General features: G+C 51.6%; 1 protein-coding gene across 1 annotated transcript in view; it reads left to right on the top strand.

Annotated features, from left to right (window-relative positions):
- sos1 (son of sevenless homolog 1) overlaps positions 1 to 14331 on the top strand; it is a 38132-nt gene extending 23801 nt beyond the window's left edge. Inside the window, 15 exon segments of the mRNA XM_083931268.1 lie at positions 940 to 1056; positions 1602 to 1705; positions 2832 to 3054; positions 5365 to 5484; positions 6739 to 6901; positions 7492 to 7609; positions 7687 to 7840; positions 7842 to 7857; positions 7934 to 8050; positions 8166 to 8199; positions 8202 to 8297; positions 8300 to 8358; positions 8361 to 8436; positions 11462 to 11583; positions 13076 to 14331. Coding sequence (XP_083787394.1) covers positions 940 to 1056; positions 1602 to 1705; positions 2832 to 3054; positions 5365 to 5484; positions 6739 to 6901; positions 7492 to 7609; positions 7687 to 7840; positions 7842 to 7857; positions 7934 to 8050; positions 8166 to 8199; positions 8202 to 8297; positions 8300 to 8358; positions 8361 to 8436; positions 11462 to 11583; positions 13076 to 13537 — 1981 coding nt within the window. The 3' untranslated portion in view covers positions 13538 to 14331.
- Positions 14332 to 23436: the final 9105 nt, after the last annotated feature.

Genomic DNA, 23436 nt, shown 5'->3' with positions numbered 1-23436 from the left:
CAGACTGATCTCAGACTGATCTCAGGCTGATCTCTGACTGATCTCAGACTGATCTCTGACTGATCTCAGGCTGATCTCTGACTGATCTCAGACTGATCTCAGGCTGATCTCAGACTGATCTCAGGCTGATCTCTGACTGATCTCAGACTGATCTCAGGCTGATCTCAGGCTGATCTCTGACTGATCTCAGACTGATCTCAGGCTGATCTCAGACTGATCTCAGGCTGATCTCTGACTGATCTCAGGCTGATCTCTGACTGATCTCAGACTGATCTCAGGCTGATCTCTGACTGATCTCAGGCTGATCTCAGACTGATCTCTGACTGATCTCAGGCTGATCTCTGACTGATCTCAGGCTGATCTCAGACTGATCTCAGACTGATCTCTGACTGATCTCAGACTGATCTCTGGCTGATCTCTGACTGATCTCAGGCTGATCTCTGACTGATGTCAGACTGATCTCAGGCTGATCTCAGGCTGATCTCAGGCTGATCTCAGACTGATCTCTGACTGATCTCTGACTGATCTCAAACTGATCTCAGGCTGATCCCAGGCTGATCTCAGACTGATCTCAGGCTGATCTCAGGCTGATCTCTGACTGATCTCAGGCTGATCTCTGACTGATCTCAGACTGATCTCTGACTGATCTCAGGCTGATCTCTGACTGATCTCAGGCTGATCTCTGACTGATCTCAGACTGATCTCTGACTGATCTCAGACTGATCTCTGACTGATCTCAGGCTGATCTCAGGCTGATCTCAGACTGATCTCTGACTGATCTCAGACTGATCTCAGGCTGATCTCTGACTGATCTCAGGCTGATCTCAGACTGATCTCTGACTGATCTCAGACTGATCTCAGACTGATCTCTGACTGATCTCAGACTGATCTCAGACTGATCTCTGGCTGATCTCTGATCTGTGATGTTCGTGTCTTCAGGTTTGAGATCCCGGAGCCGAGGCCCAGCGACGTCGACCAGATGGAGGGAGGAGAGCAGCCGCTCAGCGCCGAACTCAAACGCTTCCGCAAAGAGTTCGTTCAGCCGGTTCAACTCAGGTACCTGATCTGATCAGGGTCCAGGTCTGACCTGCTGCAGGGTCCAGGTCTGACCTGATCAGGGTCCAGGTCTGACCTGCTCAGGGTCCAGGTCTGACCTGATCAGGGTCCAGGTCTGACCTGATCAGGGTCCAGGTCTGATCTGATCAGGGTCCAGGTCTGAGCTGCTGCAGGGTCCAGGTCTGAGCTGCTGCAGGGTCCAGGTCTGAGCTGCTGCAGGGTCCAGGTCTGACCTGCTGCAGGGTCCAGGTCTGACCTGGTGCAGGGTCCAGGTCTGACCTATGGACCAGGTCTGAGCTGCTGCAGGGTCCAGGTCTGGCCTCTGGACCAGGTCTGACCTCTGGACCAGGTCCAGGTCAGCCTGAGATCAGGTCTGACCTGATCAGGGTCCAGGTCTGACCTCTGGACCAGGTCTGACCTCTGAACCAGGTCTGACCTCTGGACCAGGTCTGACCTCTGGACCCCTGTAATTAAACTTTAATCATCATTGTTAGTAAACCCTGGTCTGATGATGTCACTTCCTGGTGTGATGTCACTTCCTGCAGGGTGCTGAACGTGTGTCGTCACTGGGTCGAACATCACTTCTACGACTTTGAGAGAGACGCTGATCTGCTGAGTCGCCTGGAGGCGTTCATCGCCTCTGTCCGAGGTACCTGTCTCACCTCACCTGTCTGTCCTCACCTGTCTGTCTGTCTCACCTGTCTGTCTCACCTCACCTGTCTGTCCTCACCTGTCTGTCTCACCTGTCTGTCTGTCTCACCTGTCTGTCTCACCTGTCTGTCTGTCTCACCTGTCTGTCTCACCTGTCTGTCTCTCCTGTCTGCCTCTCCTGTCTGTCATCACCTGTCTGTCTCACCTGTCTGTCTCTCCTGTCTGTCATCACCTGTCTGTCTCACCTGTCTGTCATCACCTGTCTGTCTCACCTGGCTGTCTCTCCTGTCTGTCTCTCCTGTCTGTCATCACCTGTCTGTCTCACCTGTCTGTCTCTCCTGTCTGTCTCACCTGTCTGTCTCACCTGTCTGTCCTCACCTGTCTGTCCTCACCTGTCTGTCCTCACCTGTCTGTCTCACCTGTCTGTCCTAACCTGTCTGTCTGTCCTCACCTGTCTGTCATCACCTGTCTCATGTATGATGTCACGTGTATGATGATGTCACGTGAATGATGTCACCTGTATGATGTCACCTGTATGATGATGTCACCTGTATGATGATGTCACGTGTGTATGATGATGTCACGTGTGTATGATGTCACGTGAATGATGTCACCTGTATGATGATGTCACATGAATGATGTCACGTGTGTATGATGATGTCACATGTATGATGTCACGTGTATGATGTCACGTGAATGATGATGTCACGTGAATGATGTCACCTGTATGATGATGTCACATGTATGATGTCACGTGTATGATGTCACGTGAATGATGATGTCACGTGAATGATGTCACCTGTATGATGATGTCACGTGTGTATGATGTCACATGAATGATGTCACCTGTATGATGTCACATGAATGATGTCACGTGAATGATGATGTCACGTGAATGATGTCACCTGTATGATGTCACCTGTATGATGTCACGTGTGTATGATGATGTCACCTGTATGATGTCACCTGTATGATGATGTCACATGTATGATGTCACCTGTATGATGATGTCACCTGTATGATGTCACGTGTGTATGATGATGTCACATGTATGATGTCACGTGTGTATGATGATGTCACATGTATGATGTCACGTGTGTATGATGATGTCACGTGTGTTGCAGGTAAGGCGATGAGGAAGTGGGTGGAGTCCATCACAAAGATCATCCAGAGGAAGAAGCAGGTGCAGGTGAGCGCGCCCAGTCACGCCATCACCTTCCAGAACTCTCCGCCCCCCGTCGAGTGGCACACCTGTAAACCGGGTCACAGCGAGCTCTTCGACCTCATGACGCTGCACCCCATCGAGATCGCACGCCAGCTGACGCTGCTCGAGTCCGACTTCTACAGGTAACACCTGAGACAGCACCTGTCTGTCTGTCCTCACCTGTCTGTCCTCACCCCTCTCAGCTGTCTGTCTGTCCTCACCTGTCTGTCCTCACCCCTCTCACCTGTCTGTCTGTCCTCACCTGTCTGTCTGTCCTCACCTGTCTGTCCTCACCTGTCTCACCTGTCTGTCCTCACCCCTCTCACCTGTCTGTCTGTCCTCACCTGTCTGTCCTCACCTGTCTGTCCTCACCCCTCTCAGCTGTCTGTCCTCACCTGTCTGTCTGTCCTCACCTGTCTCACCTGTCTGTCTGTCCTCACCTGTCTCACCCGTCTGTCCTCACCTGTCTCACCTGTCTGTCTGTCCTCACCTGTCTCACCTGTCTGTCCTCACCCCTCTCACATGTCTGTCCTCACCTGTCTGTCCTCACCTGTCTCACCTGTCTGTCCTCACCCCTCTCACATGTCTGTCCTCACCTGTCTGTCCTCACCTGTCTGTCCTCACCCCTCTCACATGTCTGTCCTCACCTGTCTGTCCTCACCTGTCTGTCCTCACCCCTCTCACATGTCTGTCCTCACCTGTCTCACCTGTCTGTCTGTCCTCACCTGTCTGTTTTCACCTCTCTCACCTGTCTGTCCTCACCTGTCTGTTCTCACCTCTCTCACCTGTCTGTCCTCACCCCTCTCACCAGTCTGTCCTCACCCCTCTCTCCTGTCTGTCCTCACCCCTCTCACCTGTCTGTCCTCACCCCTCTCTCCTGTCTGTTCTCACCCATCTCACCTGTCTGTCCTCACCTGTCCCACCTGTCTGTCCTCACCTGTCTCACCTGCCTGTCCTCACCTGTCTCACCTGTCTGTCCTCACCCCTCTCACATGTCTGTCCTCACCTGTCTGTCTGTCCTCACCTGTCCCACCTGTCTGTCCTCACCTGTCTGTCCTCACCTCTCTCACCTGTCTGTCCTCACCTGTCTGTTCTCACCTCTCTCACCTGTCTCTCCTGTCTGTCCTCACCCCTCTCACCTGTCTGTCCTCACCCCTCTCACCTGTCTCTCCTGTCTGTCCTCACCCTTCTCACCTGTCTGTCCTCACCTTTCTCACCTGTCTCACCTGTCTGTTTTCACCTCTCTCACCTGTCTGTTTTCACCTCTCTCACCTGTCTGTCCTCACCCCTCTCACCTGTCTGTCCTCACCCCTCTCACCTGTCTGACATGTCTGTCCTCACCCCTCTCACCTGTCTGTCCTCACCCCTCTCACCTGTCTGTCTTCACCTGTCTCACCCCTCTCACCTGTCTCACCTGTCTGTCCTCACCCCTCTCACCTGTCTCTCCTGTCTGTCCTCACCCTTCTCACCTGTCTGTCCTCACCCCTCTCACCTGTCTGTCCTCACCCCTCTCACCTGTCTGTCTTCACCTGTCTCACCCCTCTCACCCTTCTCACCTGTCTGTCCTCACCCCTCTCACCTGTCTCTCCTGTCTGTCCTCACCCTTCTCACCTGTCTGTCCTCACCCCTCTCACCTGTCTGTCCTCACCCCTCTCACCTGTCTGTCCTCACCCTTCTCACCAGTCTGTCCTCACCCCTCTCACCTGTCTGTCCTCACCCCTCTCACCTGTCTGTCCTCACCCCTCTCACCTGTCTCACCTGTCTGTCCTCACCCCTCTCACATGTCTGTCCTCACCTGTCCCACCTGTCTGTCCTCACCTGTCTGTCCTCACCTCTCTCACCTGTCTGTCCTCACCTGTCTGTCCTCACCCCTCTCACCTGTCTGTCCTCACCCCTCTCACCTGTCTGACATGTCTGTCCTCACCCCTCTCACCTGTCTGTCCTCACCCCTCTCACCTGTCTGTCCTCACCTGTCTCACCCCTCTCACCTGTCTCACCTGTCTGCCCTCACCCCTCTCACCTGTCTCACCTGACCCCTCTCACCTGTCTGTCCTCACCTGTCTGTCCTCACCCCTCTCACCTGTCTCTCCTGTCTGTCCTCACCCTTCTCACCTCACCCTTCTCACCTGTCTCACCTGACCCCTCTCACCTGTCTGTCCTCACCTGTCTGTCCTCACCCCTCTCACCTGTCTGTCCTCACCCCTCTCACCTGTCTCACCTGTCTGTCCTCACCCCTCTCACCTGTCTGTCCTCACCCCTCTCACCTGTCTGTCCTCACCCCTCTCACCTGTCTGTCCTCACCTGTCTCACCCGTCTCACCTGTCTGTCCTCACCCCTCTCACCTGTCTCACCTGTCTGTCCTGACCCCTCTCACCCCTCTCACCTGTCTGTCCTCACCCCTCTCACCTGTCTGTCCTCACCCCTCTCACCTGTCTCACCTGTCTGCCCTGCAGGGCGGTGCAGCCATCGGAGCTCGTTGGCAGCGTCTGGACCAAAGAGGACAAAGAGATTCACTCCCCCAACCTGCTGAGGATGATCCGCCACACCACCAACCTGACGCTGTGGCTGGAGAAGTACGTAACTACACCTGTGACTACACCTGTGACCACACCTGTGACCACACCTGTAACCACACCTGTGACCACACCTGTGACTACACCTGTGGCCACAGCTGTGACTACACCTGTGACCACACCTGTGACCTGTGACCACACCTGTGACTACACCTGTGACTACACCTGTGGCCACAGCTGTGACCACACCTGTGACCACACCTGTGACTACACCTGTAACTACACCTGTGACCACACCTGTGACTACACCTGTGACTACACCTGTGACTACACCTGTGACTACACCTGTGACCACACCTGTGACCACACCTGTGACTACACCTGTGACTACACCTGTGACCACACCTGTGACTACACCTGTGACCACACCTGTGACTACACCTGTGGCCACAGCTGTGACTACACCTGTAACCACACCTGTAACCACACCTGTGACTACACCTGTGACCACACCTGTGACCACACCTGTGACCACACCTGTGACTACACCTGTGGCCACAGCTGTGACTACACCTGTAACCACACCTGTGACCACACCTGTAACCACACCTGTGACCACACCTGTGACCACACCTGTAACTACACCTGTGACCACACCTGTAACTACACCTGTGACCACACCTGTGACTACACCTGTGACTACACCTGTGACTACACCTGTGACCACACCTGTGACCACACCTGTGACTACACCTGTGACTACACCTGTGACCACACCTGTGACTACACCTGTAACTACACCTGTGACCACACCTGTGACTACACCTGTGACCACACCTGTGACCACACCTGTGACCACACCTGTGACTACACCTGTGGCCACAGCTGTGACTACACCTGTAACCACACCTGTGACCACACCTGTAACCACACCTGTGACCACACCTGTGACCACACCTGTAACTACACCTGTGACCACACCTGTGACTACACCTGTGACTACACCTGTGACCACACCTGTGACTACACCTGTAACCACACCTGTAACCACACCTGTAACTACACCTCCGACCACGTCACACCTGTAACTACACCTCCGACCACGTCACACCTGTAACTACACCACCGACAAGGTCACACCTGTAACTACACCTCCGACCACGTCACACCTGTAACTACACCACCGACCAGGTCAGACCTGTAACTACACCTCTGATCACGTCACACCTGTAACTACACCTCTGATCACGTCACACCTGTAACTACACCTCCATCAGACATCTTGCATGACCGTTACCTGTGTTCTCTCTGCAGGTGCATCGTAGAAACGGAGAACCTGGAGGAACGAGTTGCCGTCGTGTCTCGAATCATCGAGATTCTGCAGGTTTTTCAAGAACTCAACAACTTTAACGGAGTTCTGGAAGTCGTCAGTGCAATGAACTCGTCTCCGGTCTACAGACTCGACCACACCTTTGAGGTAACAACAACCCTGCCCACAGGTGAACCATACGTGAACCACAGGTGAACCTCACAGGTGAACCTCACAGTGGAACCTCACAGGTGAACCAGGTGAACCTCACAGGGGAACCTCACAGTGGAACCTCACAGGTGAACCAGGTGAACCTCACAGGTAAACTTCACAGGTAAACCTTACAGGTGAACCTAACAGGTGAACTTCACAGGTGAACATCACAGGTGAACCTCACAGGTGAACTTTACAGGTGAACCTCACAGGTGAACCTCACAGGTGAACCTCACAGGTAAACCACACAGGTGAACCTCACAGGTGAACCACAGGTGAACCTCACAGGTGAACCAGGTGAACCTCACAGGGGAACCACACAGGTAAACCACAGGTGAACCTCACAGGTGAACCTCACAGGTGAACCACAGGTGAACCTCACAGGGGAACCTCACAGGTGAACCTCACAGGTAAACCACACAGGTGAACCTCACAGGTAAACGTCACAGGTAAACCTCACAGGTGAACCTCACAGGTAAACCTCACAGGTGAACCTCACAGGTACACTCCTTAGGTAAAAATACTGTAAATGTTTTTCTTTCCAGCAAATTCCGAGTCGGCAGAGAAAGATCCTGGAGGAAGCTCATGAGCTGAGTGAAGATCACTACAAGAAGTATTTGGCCAAACTGCGGTCCATCAACCCCCCCTGTGTGCCCTTCTTTGGTACGACCCGCCCGGCCTCCGCTCATTCAGGGTCAGACGTTAACGGTTAGAGGCTGAACTCTCTCTCTGCTCCTCAGGAATCTACCTGACCAACATCCTGAAGACGGAGGAGGGCAACCCCGACTTCCTGCGCCGACACGGCAAAGATCTGATCAACTTCAGCAAGAGGAGGAAAGTGGCCGAAATCACTGGGGAGATCCAACAGTACCAGAACCAGCCGTACTGTCTGAGGGGAGAGCGACATCAGGGTCAGTGCTGCCCGTGATGTCACTTCCTGTTCACTCTGACAGTGTTGTAACGATGTGCTCTGTGTTTGTGGAGTAGAAGTTCTTTGAGAACCTGAACCCAATGGAAGACCTGTCGGAGAAAGACTTCGCAGATCATCTGTTCAACAAATCTCTGGAGATCGAACCCAGAAACGCCCGATCCTTACCTCGATTCGTGAGTATGACCACGACGACGCAAACACCTGAGAGTCTAAGACCGTCCTTAATGACCTACATCTGAGTCCAAGTGTTAAACACTGAAGCCTTCAGTGACGTCCCCCTGTGTCCAGGTGAAGAAGTACACCTGTTCTCTGAAGTCTCCGGGATCCGTCCGACCTCGGCGAGGCCCGGGACCATGCGGCACCCGACGCCACTGCAGAACGAGCCCCGGAAGATCAGTTACAGCCGCATCCCCGACAGCGAGACGAGGGGGGAGCTGTCTCCGCCCCCAACTCCCCACGCACCCCCCTGACTCCGCCCCCGCCTCCGCCGCCTCCAGCTCCACAGATGTAGGCAGCGTGTTCGACTCGCCGCAGGGTCCCAGCAGCCCCTTCCACTCCAGTAAGACCACCACTTTGACACTGTCCAATCACAGGTCTGACATTAACCCGCCCACCAATCCCAGGTCTGACATTAACCCCGCCCACCAATCACAGGTCTGACATTAACCCCGCCCACCAATCACAGGTCTGACATTAACCCCGCCCACCAATCACAGGTCTGACATTAACCCCGCCCACCAATCACAGGTCTGACATTAACTCCGACCACCAATCAGGGCTTCCACTCCCCTCCCCTACAGGTCGTCGCCTATAGCCGAGCTGAGTGCCGTCATGGCCCGTGGGGCCTGCCTGCCCCCGCGGGTACGGTCTAGGGCAACCAACACCACTCACTTCACCAACTACAACAACCATCGTCCCCTGCTGGTCTCAACCGATGCTTCTCCATTGGATCACCTATCCCCCCCCTCTGGACTAACTCTCGCCTCCCACCATCTCCTCCCCAATCCCAATGAATCACCCAACTGAACCTCAACCCCCCATCTATCTCATCCTTCCAACACCTTGTCCTCTCTTTCCCTAACTCTATCACTGCTGTTCGGTTCTACCGTCCCCTGAAGCCCCACCCATCTTTTCTCCCTGAACTCGCCGAACTCCTCACTATTGCGTCCTCTCGCTCTTCCCGCCTCCTTTTGGCCGCTGACTCAAACATCCTTATTGACCAGCCCACTCCCCACTGACATCTGACTCCCCCTCTCTTCTCCACTGCTTCCATCTTACCCAGTACATCAACTTCACCACCCCCATCAAAGGCCACACCCTTGACTTAGTCTGCTCCTCCTTCGTACCCATATCTAACCCCCATCCTCTCCCCTTCCAGCTCCCTGACCATCTCTGCGTCCTCTTCTCTAACTCTCGACCCCATAATCCCAGAAAACGCTCCATCTTCTACAGAACTCCAAATCAGTCAACCCTCTCACGCGATCCCAGCTCAGATCCTCTGCCTCCCCCCTGACTTCGCCCCTTGATCATCATGATGAGCATGATCAACTCATCCTTTCTGACTCCATTGCACCCTGGAGCACTGCCTCTGTCCCGTTCACCAACCCCGCCCCCCCGGTACACCCCGCCCCCCCAGTACACCCCGCCCCCCCAGTACACCCCGGTACACCCCGCCCCCCCGGTACACCCCGGTACACCCCGCCCCCCGGTACACCCCGCCCCCCCGGTACACCCCGGTACACCCCGCCCCCCCCGGTACACCCCAGAACTCTGCACCATGAAACAGACCGGCCGTCAACTGGAACGTCTTTACAAAGGAACCAACCTCATCGTCCACGCTCCTACTGTGACGTTCTTCAACCAGCGAAATCTGCCCACTTCTCCACCGTCATCAACAGCCCCAACCGGAACCCCCGCATCCTGTTCTTCATCCGTAAAACAAAATGCTCTAGCCACCAGATCCTCCTCCCCTGGCCTCTGTAACTCTTTCTTCCTCGTTTTTAACAACAAAATCTCTCAAATCAACCGTCAGTAACTCCTCCACCCCACCCTGCCCTTCCCTTCTCTCACTGCCTTCTCCCCGGTCGACTCCTGGACGTCGTCCCTGCATCAAAGACAGCCACCTGCTCTCTTGACCCCCTCCCAACAACCCTAACCAAGGCTTACCTCCCTGTCCTCATCCCCATCTCACCTCCCTCTTCATTCAGCCTTTATCTCTTGGTCATGATCCCTCTGTGTACGAACTTGCCTCCATCACCCCCATCCTCAAAAAGCCCACCTCTGACCCAGCCCATCTCATCTCATCTCATCTTCATCCGCTTATCCGGGTTCGGGTCGCGGGGGCAGCAGCTTTAGCAGGGGACCCCAAACTTCCCTTTCCCGGGCCACATTAACCAGCTCTAACTGGGGGATCCTGAGGCGTTCCCAGGCCAGTGTGGAGATCTAATCTCTCCACCTGGTCCTGGGTCTTCCCCGAGGCCTCCTCCCAGCTGGACGTGCCTGGAACACCTCCCTAGGGAGGCGCCCAGGGGGCATCCTTACTAGATGCCCGAACCACCTCAACTGGCTCCTTTCAACGCTAAGGAGCAGCGGCTCTACTCCGAGTTCCTCACGGATGCTGAACTTCTCCCCCTCTCTCTAAGGGAGACTCCAGCCACCCTCCTGAGAAAACCCATTTCGGCCGCTTGTACTCGCGACCTCGTTCTTTCGGTCATGACCCAACCCAGCCCACCTCTCCAAAACTCTGGAACGCATTGCCGCCGCCCAACTCCACAGCCATCTCCGGTCCAAGAGCCTCTACGAACCCCTCCAGTCCGGCTCCCGCCCGCTCCACAGCACAGAAACGACCCTGGTCAAAGTCATCAACCATCTCCTCTGCAGACTCAACATCCTGCTTCTACTTGACCTCAGCGCAGCCTTTGACACCATCAACCCCTCAAAGGCTGCGCCAACAGGGTGTTGAGGGCCCTGCACCCGCCTGGCAGCAGTTCATCTCCCTCTGTGGTCACACATCACTCTCTCCTGTTACCCAGGGGGTCCCTCACGGCTCAGCCCTCGCCCCCTCCTCTTCATCTGCTAACTCTTCCCCCTTGGTCACATCATCCGCACACTCAACCTGGACTTCCACTGCTGCGCCCACGACACCCAGATCTAGATCAGCACTAAACCCGCCCAACCCCCCCCCCCCCCCCACCCACGTTAAAACCTGCATCCCTAACATAAAAACATGGCTGACTCACAACTTCCTCAAACTCAACAGCAGAACAAAACAGAACCGACCCCCCCCCCACCACCACCACTGACTCCTCGACCAGACTCAAACCCTACGGGGACAGAGCGTCTCCAGATCAGCACCCCGACTTTGGACCCCCCCCCCCTCCCCCAAATCCCGCCCATAAACCTTCCTCTTTGCCCCAGCTTCATACCCCCCACCCCTGACCACCCTCACCCCTCTCCTCCCCTCGCCCCCCCCCCCTCCCTCTCTCCCGTCAGACCTGGGTTAGGGTTATATGCATATTTTATGGATAAACTGAATTATTATGATTGTTTGTGTCTGAGGGTCTAAGTCTGCTCTCTGGTCTCAGGGTCCTCCTCCGTCTCCTCCATGGTCAGTTTCAGTCGTGGTTGTGACGACGTTCAGGTTCCTCCTCCTGTTCCTCCTCGCAGACGTCCAGAGTCGGCTCCTGCCGAGTCCTCGCCCTCAAAGGTACCTGACGCCTTCAGACCCGGAACCGGGTTTAGCTCTGACTTCCTCACACACTTTGGGTTCAGGGTCCAGGGTCCAGATCTAGACCCACAGAGACTCTCTGGAAAATCCTCGGCATCAAAGTAACGTTCAACCAGAGCAGGAACCAGTGACGTCCTGAGCGCTCAGACGTGCTGACGTCATCCAGAGCTGCGGCCGCGACACTTCCTGTTCCTTTCTGAACCCCAGAGAAGAAAACGTCACAAACACGTGACGGAAGAGGGAGGGGCGTGAATGTGTCAGTGTTCAGCAAAGGCTTAGGAAAACCACGTGACAATAGTTTATTAGCTCTGATCAATGTTGCTGAATGTTGCTGAATGTTACTGAATGTTACTGAATGTTACTGAATGTTACTGAATGTTACTGAATGTTGCTGAATGTTACTGAATGTTGCTGAATGTTGCTGAATGTTGCTGAATGTTGCTGAATGTTACTGAATGTTGCTGAATGTTACTGAATGTTGCTGAATGTTACTGAATGTTACTGAATGTTGCTGAATGTTACTGAATGTTGCTGAATGTTACTGAATGTTGCTGAATGTTACTGAATGTTGCTGAATGTTACTGAATGTTACTGAATGTTGCTGAATGTTACTGAATGTTGCTGAATGTTACTGAATGTTACTGAATGTTGCTGAATGTTACTGAATGTTGCTGAATGTTGCTGAATGTTGCTGAATGTTACTGAATGTTGCTGAATGTTGCTGAATGTTACTGAATGTTGCTGAATGTTGCTGAATGTTACTGAATGTTGCTGAATGTTGCTGAATGTTACTGAATGTTACTGAATGTTGCTGAATATTAGTGAATGTTGCTGAATGTTGCTGAATGTTACTGAATGTTACTGAATGTTACTGAATGTTGCTGAATGTTACTGAATGTTACTGAATGTTACTGAATGTTGCTGAATGTTGCTGAATATTAGTGAATGTTGCTGAATGTTACTGAATGTTGCTGAATGTTACTGAATGTTGCTGAATATTAGTGAATGTTGCTGAATGTTACTGAATGTTACTGAATGTTGCTGAATATTAGTGAATGTTGCTGAATGTTACTGAATGTTGCCGAATGTTACTGAATGTTGCCGAATGTTGCTGAATGTTGCTAAATGTTGCTAAATGTTGCTAAATGTTGCTGAATGTTGCTGAATATTAGTGAATGTTGCTGAATGTTACTGAATGTTACTGAATGTTGCTGAATGTTACTGAATGTTGCTGAATGTTGCTGAATGTTGCTAAATGTTGCTAAATGTTGCTGAATGTTGCTGAATGTTACTGAATGTTACTGAATGTTACTGAATGTTACTGAATGTTTCTGAATGTTACTGAATGTTGCTGAATGTTACTGAATGTTGCTGAATGTTGCCGAATGTTGCCGAATGTTGCCGAATGTTGCTGAATGTTGCTAAATGTCTTCTAACCTCAGATAATTGTTATATATAATTTTCTCCCCAGATGGCGTCGCAGGTGGACAGCCCCCCCGCCGTCCCCCCTCGTCAGCCCACCTGTAAGCTCCTCCCCCCTCGTTACTCGTCGTCGCTCTCATCGTCGTCTCCCCCCGACAGCCCCCCCTCCCTCCCTCCTCGGGAGCCTCTCAACTCCCCCCTGCACCTTCTCCCCCCCCCTCAGGGTCGCCCCCGCTGTGACCTTCAGGCCTTCTTCCCTCCCACCTCCTCTCCCTCGCCCCCCGTCACCTCTGCCCCCCCGGCCGCCTCACCCCCCCTCCCCCCTCCCCTCCCTGTCACCCCCAGCCCCTCCCCGTCCTGCAGGAAGATGGCGCTCCCCTCCCCGCCCCCTGCCCCCCTGGACGGGCCCCCGGTGCCCCCCCGACACATCGTCCCCAAACTTCCTCCCAAGACCTACAAGAGGGAGTCAATTAGCCACGCCCCTCTGCTGGACACGCCCCCCGCTCTGTGATTGGACAGCATGTGGAGGGGGCGGGGCTCGATGGGCTAACACTACAGCTGATTGGATCAGAACGGACCAAACAAAAACATCTGATCAGCCAATCAGACGCTCTGATCCGGTCTGGACTGAAAAAACTAAACATCATGTGCTCTTATTCTGAAAAACCACCTGGACATCATGTGCTCTTATTCTGAAAAACCACCTGGACATCATGTGCTCTTATTCTGAAAAACCACCTGGACATCATGTGCTCTTATTCTGAAAAAACACCTGGACATCATGTGCTCTTATTCTGAAAAACCACCTGGACATCATGTGCTCTTATTCTGAAAAACCACCTGATTGTTGACATTCGTCTGTCTGTTTCTGTGTTGGACCGGGGCAGAGAGGATTGTGGGTAATGTAGTCTGGACCAAAGAGGTACTGTTGCGGTTGTGGTTCTGGATCTGGGTCTGGTTCTGGATCTGGACCAGGTTCTGGGTCTGGTTCCGGACCAGGGTCTGGTTCTGGACCAGGTTCTGGGTCTGGACCAGGTTCTGGTTCTGGACCAGGTTCTGGTTGTGGTTCTGGACCAGGTTCTGGTTCTGGACCAGGTTCTGGTTCTGGTTCTGGACCAGGTTCTGGTTCTGGACCAGGTTCTGGTTCTGGACCAGGTTCTGGTTGTGGTTCTGGACCAGGTTCTGGTTCTGGACCAGGTTCTGGTTCTGGTTCTGGACCAGGGTCTGGTTCTGGACCAGGTTCTGGTTCTGGACCAGGTTCTCTCTGATTCTTTAAAACAAGGGAATAAAAGTTTCTTCCATGAGCTGAAACACAACGACACGGCTGTGGTTATTATTTATTTATGACTTTACCTGAACTCACCTGACTTTACCTGAACTCACCTGACTTTACCTGAACTCACCTGACTTTACCTGACCTCACCTGACTTTACCTGAACTCACCTGACTTTACCTGACCTCACCTGACTTTACCTGAACTCACCTGACTTTACCTGAACTCACCTGACTTTACCTGAACTCACCTGACTTCACCTGACCTCACCTGACTTCACCTGACCTCACCTGACCTCACCTGACTTTACCTGAACTCACCTGACCTCACCTGACTTTACCTGACCTCACCTGACTTCACCTGACCTCACCTGACTTTACCTGACCTCACCTGACTTAACCTGACCTCACCTGACCTCACCTGACTTTACCTGACTTTACCTGAACCCACCTGACTTTACCTGAACTCACCTGACTCTACCTGAACTCACCTGACTTTACCTGAACTCACCTGACTTTACCTGACTTCACCTGACTTTACCTGACTTTACCTGTCCTCACCTGACTTTACCTGACCGCACCTGACCTCACCTGACTTTACCTGACCTCACCTGACCTCACCTGACTTTACCTGACCTCACCTGACCTCACCTGACTTTACCTGACCTCACCTGACCTCACCTGACTTCACCTGACTTTACCTGACTTTACCTGACTTTACCTGACCTCACCTGACTTTACCTGACTTTACCTGACCTCACCTGACTTTACCTGACCTCACCTGACCTCACCTGACCTCACCTGACCTCACCTGACTTTACCTGACTTTACCTGACTTTACCTGACCTCACCTGACTTTACCTGACTTTACCTGACCTCACCTGACTTTACCTGACCTCACCTGACTTTACCTGACTTTACCTGACCTCACCTGACTTTACCTGACCTCACCTGACTTTACCTGACTTTACCTGACCTCACCTGACTTTACCTGACCTCACCTGACTTCACCTGACTTTACCTGACCTCACCTGACTTTACCTGACCTCACCTGACTTTACCTGACCTCACCTGACTTTACCTGACTTTACCTGACCTCACCTGACTTTACCTGACTTTACCTGACCTCACCTGACTTTACCTGACCTCACCTGACTTTACCTGACCTCACCTGACTTTACCTGAACTCACCTGACTTTACCTGACTTTACCTGACTTTACCTGAACTCACCTGACTTTACCTGAACTCACCTGACTTTACCTGACCTCACCTGACTTTACCTGAACTCACCTGACTTTACCTGACTTTACCTGACTTTACCTGAACTCACCTGACTTTACCTGAACTCACCTGACTTTACCTGACTTTACCTGAACTCACCTGACTTTACCTGAACTCACCTGACTTTACCTGAACTCACCTGACCTCACCTGACTTTACCTGAACTCACCTGACTTTACCTGAACTCACCTGACTTTACCTGAACTCACCTGACTTTACCTGAACTCACCTGACTTTACCTGACTTCACCTGACTTTACCTGACTTTACCTGTCCTCACCTGACTTTACCTGACCGCACCTGACCTCACCTGACTTTACCTGACCTCACCTGACCTCACCTGACTTTACCTGACCTCACCTGACCTCACCTGACTTTACCTGACTTTACCTGACCTCACCTGACTTCACCTGACTTTACCTGACCTCACCTGACTTTACCTGACTTTACCTGACTTTACCTGACCTCACCTGACTTTACCTGACTTTACCTGACCTCACCTGACTTTACCTGACCTGACCTGACTTTACCTGACTTTACCTGACCTCACCTGACTTTACCTGACTTTACCTGACCTCACCTGACTTTACCTGACCTCACCTGACTTCACCTGACTTTACCTGACCTCACCTGACTTTACCTGACTTTACCTGACCTCACCTGACTTTACCTGACTTTACCTGACCTCACCTGACTTTACCTGACCTCACCTGACTTTACCTGATCTCACCTGACTTTACCTGACCTCACCTGACTTTACCTGACCTCACCTGACTTTACCTGACCTCACCTGACTTGACCTGACTTTACCTGACCTCACCTGACTTTACCTGACCTCACCTGACTTCACCTGACTTTACCTGACTTTACTTGACTTTACCTGGCTTTACCTGACCTCACCTGACTTTACCTGACCTCACCTGACTTCACCTGACTTTACCTGACTTTACCTGACCTCACCTGACCTCACCTGACTTTACCTGACCTCACCTGACCTCACCTGACTTTACCTGACTTTACTTGACTTCACCTGACCTCACCTGACTTTACCTGACCTCACCTGACTTTACCTGACCTCACCTGACTTTACCTGACCTCACCTGACTTTACCTGGCCTCACCTGACATTACCTGACCTCACCTGACTTTACCTGACTTTACCTGACCTCACCTGACTTTACCTGACATCACCTGACCTCACCTGACTTTACATGACTTTACCTGACCTCACCTGACTTTACCTGACTTTACCTGACATCACCTGACTTAACCTGACCTCACCTGACTTTACCTGACTTCACCTGACATCACCTGACTTTACCTGACCTCACCTGACTTTACCTGACTTTACCTGACATCACCTGACCTCACCTGACTTTACCTGACCTCACCTGACTTTACCTGATCTCACCTGACTTTACCTGACCTCACCTGACTTTACCTGACCTCACCTGACTTTACCTGACCTCATCTGACTTTACCTGACCTCACCTGACTTTACCTGACCTCACCTGACTTTACCTGACCTCACCTGACTTTACATGACTTCACCTGACCTCACCTGACTTTACCTGACTTTACCTGACCTCACCTGACTTTACCTGACTTCACCTGACCTCACCTGACTTTACCTGACCTCACCTGACTTCACCTGACTTTACCTGATCTCACCTGACTTTACCTGACTTTACCTGACCTCACCTGACTTTACCTGACCTCACCTGACTTTACCTGACTTTACCTGACATCACTTGACTTTACCTGACCTCACCTGACTTTACCTGACCTCACCTGACTTTACCTGACTTTACCTGACCTCACCTGACTTTACCTGACCTCACCTGACTTTACCCGACTCAACCTGACCTCACCTGACTTTACCTGACTTTACCTGACTTTACCTGACCTCACCTGACTTTACCTGACCTCACCTGACTTTACCCGACTCAACCTGACATCACCTGACTTTACCCGACTCAACCTGACCTCACCTGACTTTACCTGACTTTACCTGACCTCACCTGACTTTACCTGACTTTACCTGACCTCACCTGACTTTACCTGACCTCACCTGACTTTACCTGACCTCACCTGACTTTACCTGATCTCACCTGACTTTACCTGACTTTAGATTCAAGATTCAAGATTCAAGAAGCTTTATTTATCCCGAGGGAAATTATTGTGCAACAGTTTCGATACAAAGGCGGAAAAGGATCAGAGTAACAATAAGCATAAACATAAATCAAATCAAAAGCTAACGTCAGATAAATCAAGCAATGAACCAAGTGTGACAGAGTGCAACAGACGTCGTGGTTAAGCGTAAGTTTATACAATATACAACAATACGCAGCGTGCAGTTTAGCAGCAGATTGAAATAAAATAAGTACAAACTAGATAAGTGAGAAGGAGCGATAAGTTATAAGTGTTAAAAATGTTAAATATGTAGCAGCATGTCCTACAGAACTAAGTGACAGTGTGGCACAGTGGAGTGCAGCAGCACGTCCTACAGAACTAAGTGACAGTGTGGCACAGTGGAGTGTAGCAGCATGTCCTACAGAACTAAGTGACAGTGTGGCACAGTGGAGTGTAGCAGCATGTCCTACAGAACTAAGTGACAGTGTGGAACAGTGGAGTGTAGCAGCATGTCCTACAGAACTAAGTGACAGTGTGGCACAGTGGAGTGTAGCAGCATTTCGTACTTAAGTCAGTTACAGTAAACCACAGTGAAATGTAGCAGCATGTCCTAAAGCACAGTAAGTGTATCAGCAGATAGTTACAGTAAACCATTAATAAATAGATAAAGTGATGTAGTGGTGATATAAAGTGACAGTGTCGAATAGCAGCATTACTTACTGAAGTAAGTGACAGTACAACTGAATAAAGTACAACTGAATAAAGTACAACTGAATAAAGTGATGCAGTGATGGTAAATAGTGACAAAGTGACATTTTCAGGATACAGTGTCTCCACTGTTCCTTACCTGACTTTACCTGACTTTACCTGACCTCACCTGACTTTACCTGACCTCACCTGACTTTACCTGATCTCACCTGACTTTACCTGACTTTAGATTCAAGATTCAAGATTCAAGAAGCTTTATTTATCCCGAGGGAAATTATTGTGCAACAGTTTCGATACAAAGGCGGAAAAGGATCAGAGTAACAATAAGCATAAACATAAATCAAATCAAAAGCTAACGTCAGATAAATCAAGCAATGAACCAAGTGTGACAGAGTGCAACAGACGTCGTGGTTAAGCGTAAGTTTATACAATATACAACAATACGCAGCGTGCAGTTTAGCAGCAGATTGAAATAAAATAAGTACAAACTAAATAAGTGAGAAGGAGCGATAAGTTATAAGTGTTAAAAATGTTAAATATGTAGCAGCATGTCCTACAGAACTAAGTGACAGTGTGGCACAGTGGAGTGCAGCAGCATGTCCTACAGGACTAAGTGACAGTGTGGCACAGTGGAGTGCAGCAGCATGTCCTACAGAACTAAGTGACAGTGTGGCACAGTGGAGTGCAGCAGCATGTCCTACGGAACTAAGTGACAGTGTGGCACAGTGGAGTGCAGCAGCATGTCCTACAGGACTAAGTGACAGTGTGGCACAGTGGAGTGCAGCAGCATGTCCTACAGAACTAAGTGACAGTGTGGCACAGTGGAGTGCAGCAGCACGTCCTACAGAACTAAGTGACAGTGTGGCACAGTGGAGTGCAGCAGCATGTCCTACAGAACTAAGTGACAGTGTGGCACAGTGGAGTGTAGCAGCATGTCCTACAGAACTAAGTGACAGTGTGGCACAGTGGAGTGTAGCAGCATGTCCTACAGAACTAAGTGACAGTGTGGCACAGTGGAGTGTAGCAGCATGTCCTACAGAACTAAGTGACAGTATGGCACAGTGGAGTGTAGCAGCATGTCCTACAGAACTAAGTGACAGTGTGGCACAGTGGAGTGTAGCAGCATGTCCTACAGAACTAAGTGACAGTGTGGCACAGTGGAGTGTAGCAGCATGTCCTACAGAACTAAGTGACAGTATGGCACAGTGGAGTGCAGCAGCATGTCCTACAGAACTAAGTGACAGTATGGCACAGTGGAGTGCAGCAGCATGTCCTACAGAACTAAGTGACAGTGTGGCACAGTGGAGTGTGGCAGCATGTCCTACAGAACTAAGTGACAGTGTGGCACAGTGGAGTGCAGCAGCACGTCCTACAGAACTAAGTGACAGTGTGGCACAGTGGAGTGTAGCAGCATGTCCTACAGAACTAAGTGACAGTGTGGCACAGTGGAGTGTAGCAGCATGTCCTACAGAACTAAGTGACAGTGTGGAACAGTGGAGTGCAGCAGCATGTCCTACAGAACTAAGTGACAGTGTGGCACAGTGGAGTGTAGCAGCATGTCCTACAGAACTAAGTGACAGTATGGCACAGTGGAGTGCAGCAGCATGTCCTACAGAACTAAGTGACAGTATGGCACAGTGGAGTGCAGCAGCATGTCCTACAGAACTAAGTGACAGTGTGGCACAGTGGAGTGCAGCAGCATGTCCTACAGAACTAAGTGACAGTGTGGCACAGTGGAGTGCAGCAGCATGTCCTACAGAACTAAGTGACAGTGTGGCACAGTGGAGTGCAGCAGCACGTCCTACAGAACTAAGTGACAGTGTGGCACAGTGGAGTGTAGCAGCATGTCCTACAGAACTAAGTGACAGTGTGGCACAGTGGAGTGTAGCAGCATGTCCTAAAGCACAGTAAGTGTATCAGCAGATAGTTACAGTAAACCATTAATAAATAAATAAAGTGATGTAGTGGTGATATAAAGTGACAGTGTCGAATAGCAGCATTACTTACTGAAGTAAGTGACAGTACCACTGAATAAAGTACAACTGAATAAAGTACAACTGAATAAAGTGATGCAGTGATGGTAAATAGTGACAAAGTGACATTTTCAGGATACAGTGTCTCCACTGTTCCTTACCTGACTGGGGGGAGATGAATTATAAAGTTTGATGGCCGCCGGAAGAAAAGACTTCCTCCGGCGTTCAGTATTACACCGGGGGAGAATGAGTCTGTGGCTGAATGTGCTTTTGCTGGAGGTCAGCAGCTGGTGGAGAGGGTGAGAGTTATTGTCCAGGATGCTGTGCAGTTTAGACAGCCTCCTCCTCTCAGACACCGCCACCAAAGAGTCCAGTGTGACCCCCAGGACGGAGCCAGCCTTCCTGATGATCTTACTGATCCTCTTTGCGTCTGCCGCCCTCAGTCTGCTGCCCCAGCACACAACAGCAAAGAAGATGGCACTGGCTACCACTGACTGGTAGAACATCCTCAGCATGGTGTTACAAACATTGAATGACCGGAGCCTCCTCAGGAAATAGAGGCGACTCTGGCCCTTCTTGTATACAGCCTCAGTGTTCTTGGAAAAGTCCAGTTTGTTGTCCAGGTATACTCCAAGATATTTGTAATCCTGGACAACATCCACAGTCACGCCGTTGATGGAGATGGGTGTGGGGGCAGATTTACTCCTGCAGAAATCCACCACTAGCTCCTTAGTCTTGGTGGCGTTTAGAATCAGGTGATTAGCTGCACACCAGTCGACAAAGGAGTCCACAACGCCCCTGTACTCCTCCTCCTTCCCCTCACTGACACAGCCAACAATTGCAGAATCGTCGGCAAACTTCTGCAGGTGGCAGGACTCAGAGAGGAACTGAAAGTCTGAGGTGTACAGGGTGAACAGAAATGGGGAAAGAACAGTACCCTGTGGAGCTCCAGTGCTGCAGACCACGGTGTCAGACACTCCGTCCTGAAGTCTGACATACTGTGGTCGACCCGTCAAGTAATCCGTAATCCAGGAAACCAGGGGAGGGTCCACCTGCATCGCCGTCAGCTTCCGTCCCAGCAGAGCAGCCGGATGGTGTTGAACGCACTTGAGAAGTCCATGAACAAGATTCTCACTGTGGTCCCCGCTCTGTCCAGGTGGGCGCAGGCACGGTTGAGCAGGAAGATGATAGCATCCTCCACTCCTAGTCTCGGCTGGTAGGCAAACTGTAGCGGGTCCAGTGATGAGCTGACCAGGGGCCGAAGAAGTGAAAGAACCAGCCTCTCCAGGGACTTCATCAGGTGCGACGTCAGCGCCACCGGTCTGTAGTCTTCTGAGGTGCTGGGACGCACCTTCTTTGGTAATGGTACCAGGCAGGATGTCTTCCACAGCACAGGGACCTTCTCCAGACTCAGGCTGAGGTTGTAGATGTGCTGCAGGACTCCACACAGCTGGGTCGCACAAGTTTTGAGGACCCTCGGGCTGACACCGTCGGGACCCGCTGCCTTGCCTGGGCGGAGTCTGCACAGCTCCTTCCTCACCTGCTCACCTGCGCTTTACCTGACCTCACCTGACTTTACCTGACCTCACCTGACTTTACCTGACCTCACCTGACTTTACCTGACCTCACCTGACTTTACCTGACCTCACCTGACTGTACTTGACCTCACCTGACTTTACCTGACTTTACCTGAACTCCCCTGTCTTTACCTGGCTTTACCTGACATCACCTGACTTTACCTGGCCTCACCTGACTTTACCTGACCTCACCTGACTGTACTTGACCTCACCTGACTTTGCCTGACTTTACCTGACTTTTCCTGACATCACCTGACTTTACCTGACTTTACCTGGCCTCACCTAACTTTACCTGACCTCACCTGACTTTACCTGACATTACCTGACTTTACCTGACATCACCTGACTTTACCTGGCATCACCTGACTTTACCTGGCCTCACCTAACTTAACCTGACCTCAGCTGACATCACCTGGCTTTACCTGGCCTCACCTGACTTTACCTGGCCTCACCTAACTTTACCTGACCTCACTTTACAGCATGGCGACCATAACGACCGCACTCAGGAGATGAGCTCCCTGCAGGTTCATGCAAAGGGCAGAGACCAGGTCCTCAGCAGGCTGCACAGGCACCAGGGGAAGAATCATACGTGAAGCCCGCGCCAGGAGAGGGAACCTGCAGCACATTGGGTCCCCCATCACCACCTACAGCCGTGAGGCTGGTACCCGTGAGGCAGAACATCGGTCCGCACAGAGGAGCCCTGACCTCCGCGGAGGGTGATTCCACCGTAGGCGAGCTGCTGTCATGTTGTCTTGGTAACCGTGAGTGGTGCTGTAGCTGTGCTTTAACAGGATGAACCACAGGTGCTGACTGTAGCTGTGCTTTAACATGAACCACAGGTGCTGACTGTAGCTGTGCTTTAACATGAACCTCAGGTGCTGACTGTAGCTGTGCTTTAACATGAACCACAGGTGCTGACTGTAGCTGTGCTTTAACATGAACCTCAGGTGCTGACTGTAGCTGTGCTTTAACATGAACCACAGGTGCTGACTGTAGCTGTGCTTTAACATGAACCTCAGGTGCTGACTGTAGCTGTGCTTTAACATGAACCACGGGTGCTGACTGTAGCTGTGCTTTAACATGAACCTCAGGTGCTGACTGTAGCTGACTGTAGCTGACTGTAGCTGACTGTAGCTGGCTGTAGCTGACTGTAGCTGACTGTAGCTGTGCTTTAACATGAACCACAGGTGCTGACTGTAGCTGTGCTTTAACATGAACCTCAGGTGCTGACTGTAGCTGTGCTTTAACATGAACCTCAGGTGCTGACTGTAGCTGACTGTAGCTGACTGTAGCTGGCTGTAGCTGGCTGTAGCTGACTGTAGCGGGCTGTAGCTGACTGTAGCTGGCTGTAGCTGACTGTAGCTGACTGTAGCTGACTGTAGCTGGCTGTAGCTGACTGTAGCTGACTGTAGCTGGCTGTAGCTGGCTGTAGCTGACTGTAGCTGACTGTAGCTGGCTGTAGCTGAC

The sequence above is a fragment of the Echiichthys vipera genome, assembly GCF_963691815.1.
Source record: "Echiichthys vipera genome assembly, chromosome: 2".
Classification (NCBI taxonomy): domain Eukaryota; kingdom Metazoa; phylum Chordata; class Actinopteri; order Perciformes; family Trachinidae; genus Echiichthys; species Echiichthys vipera.
This window is presented reverse-complemented; position numbering and strand designations above follow the sequence as displayed.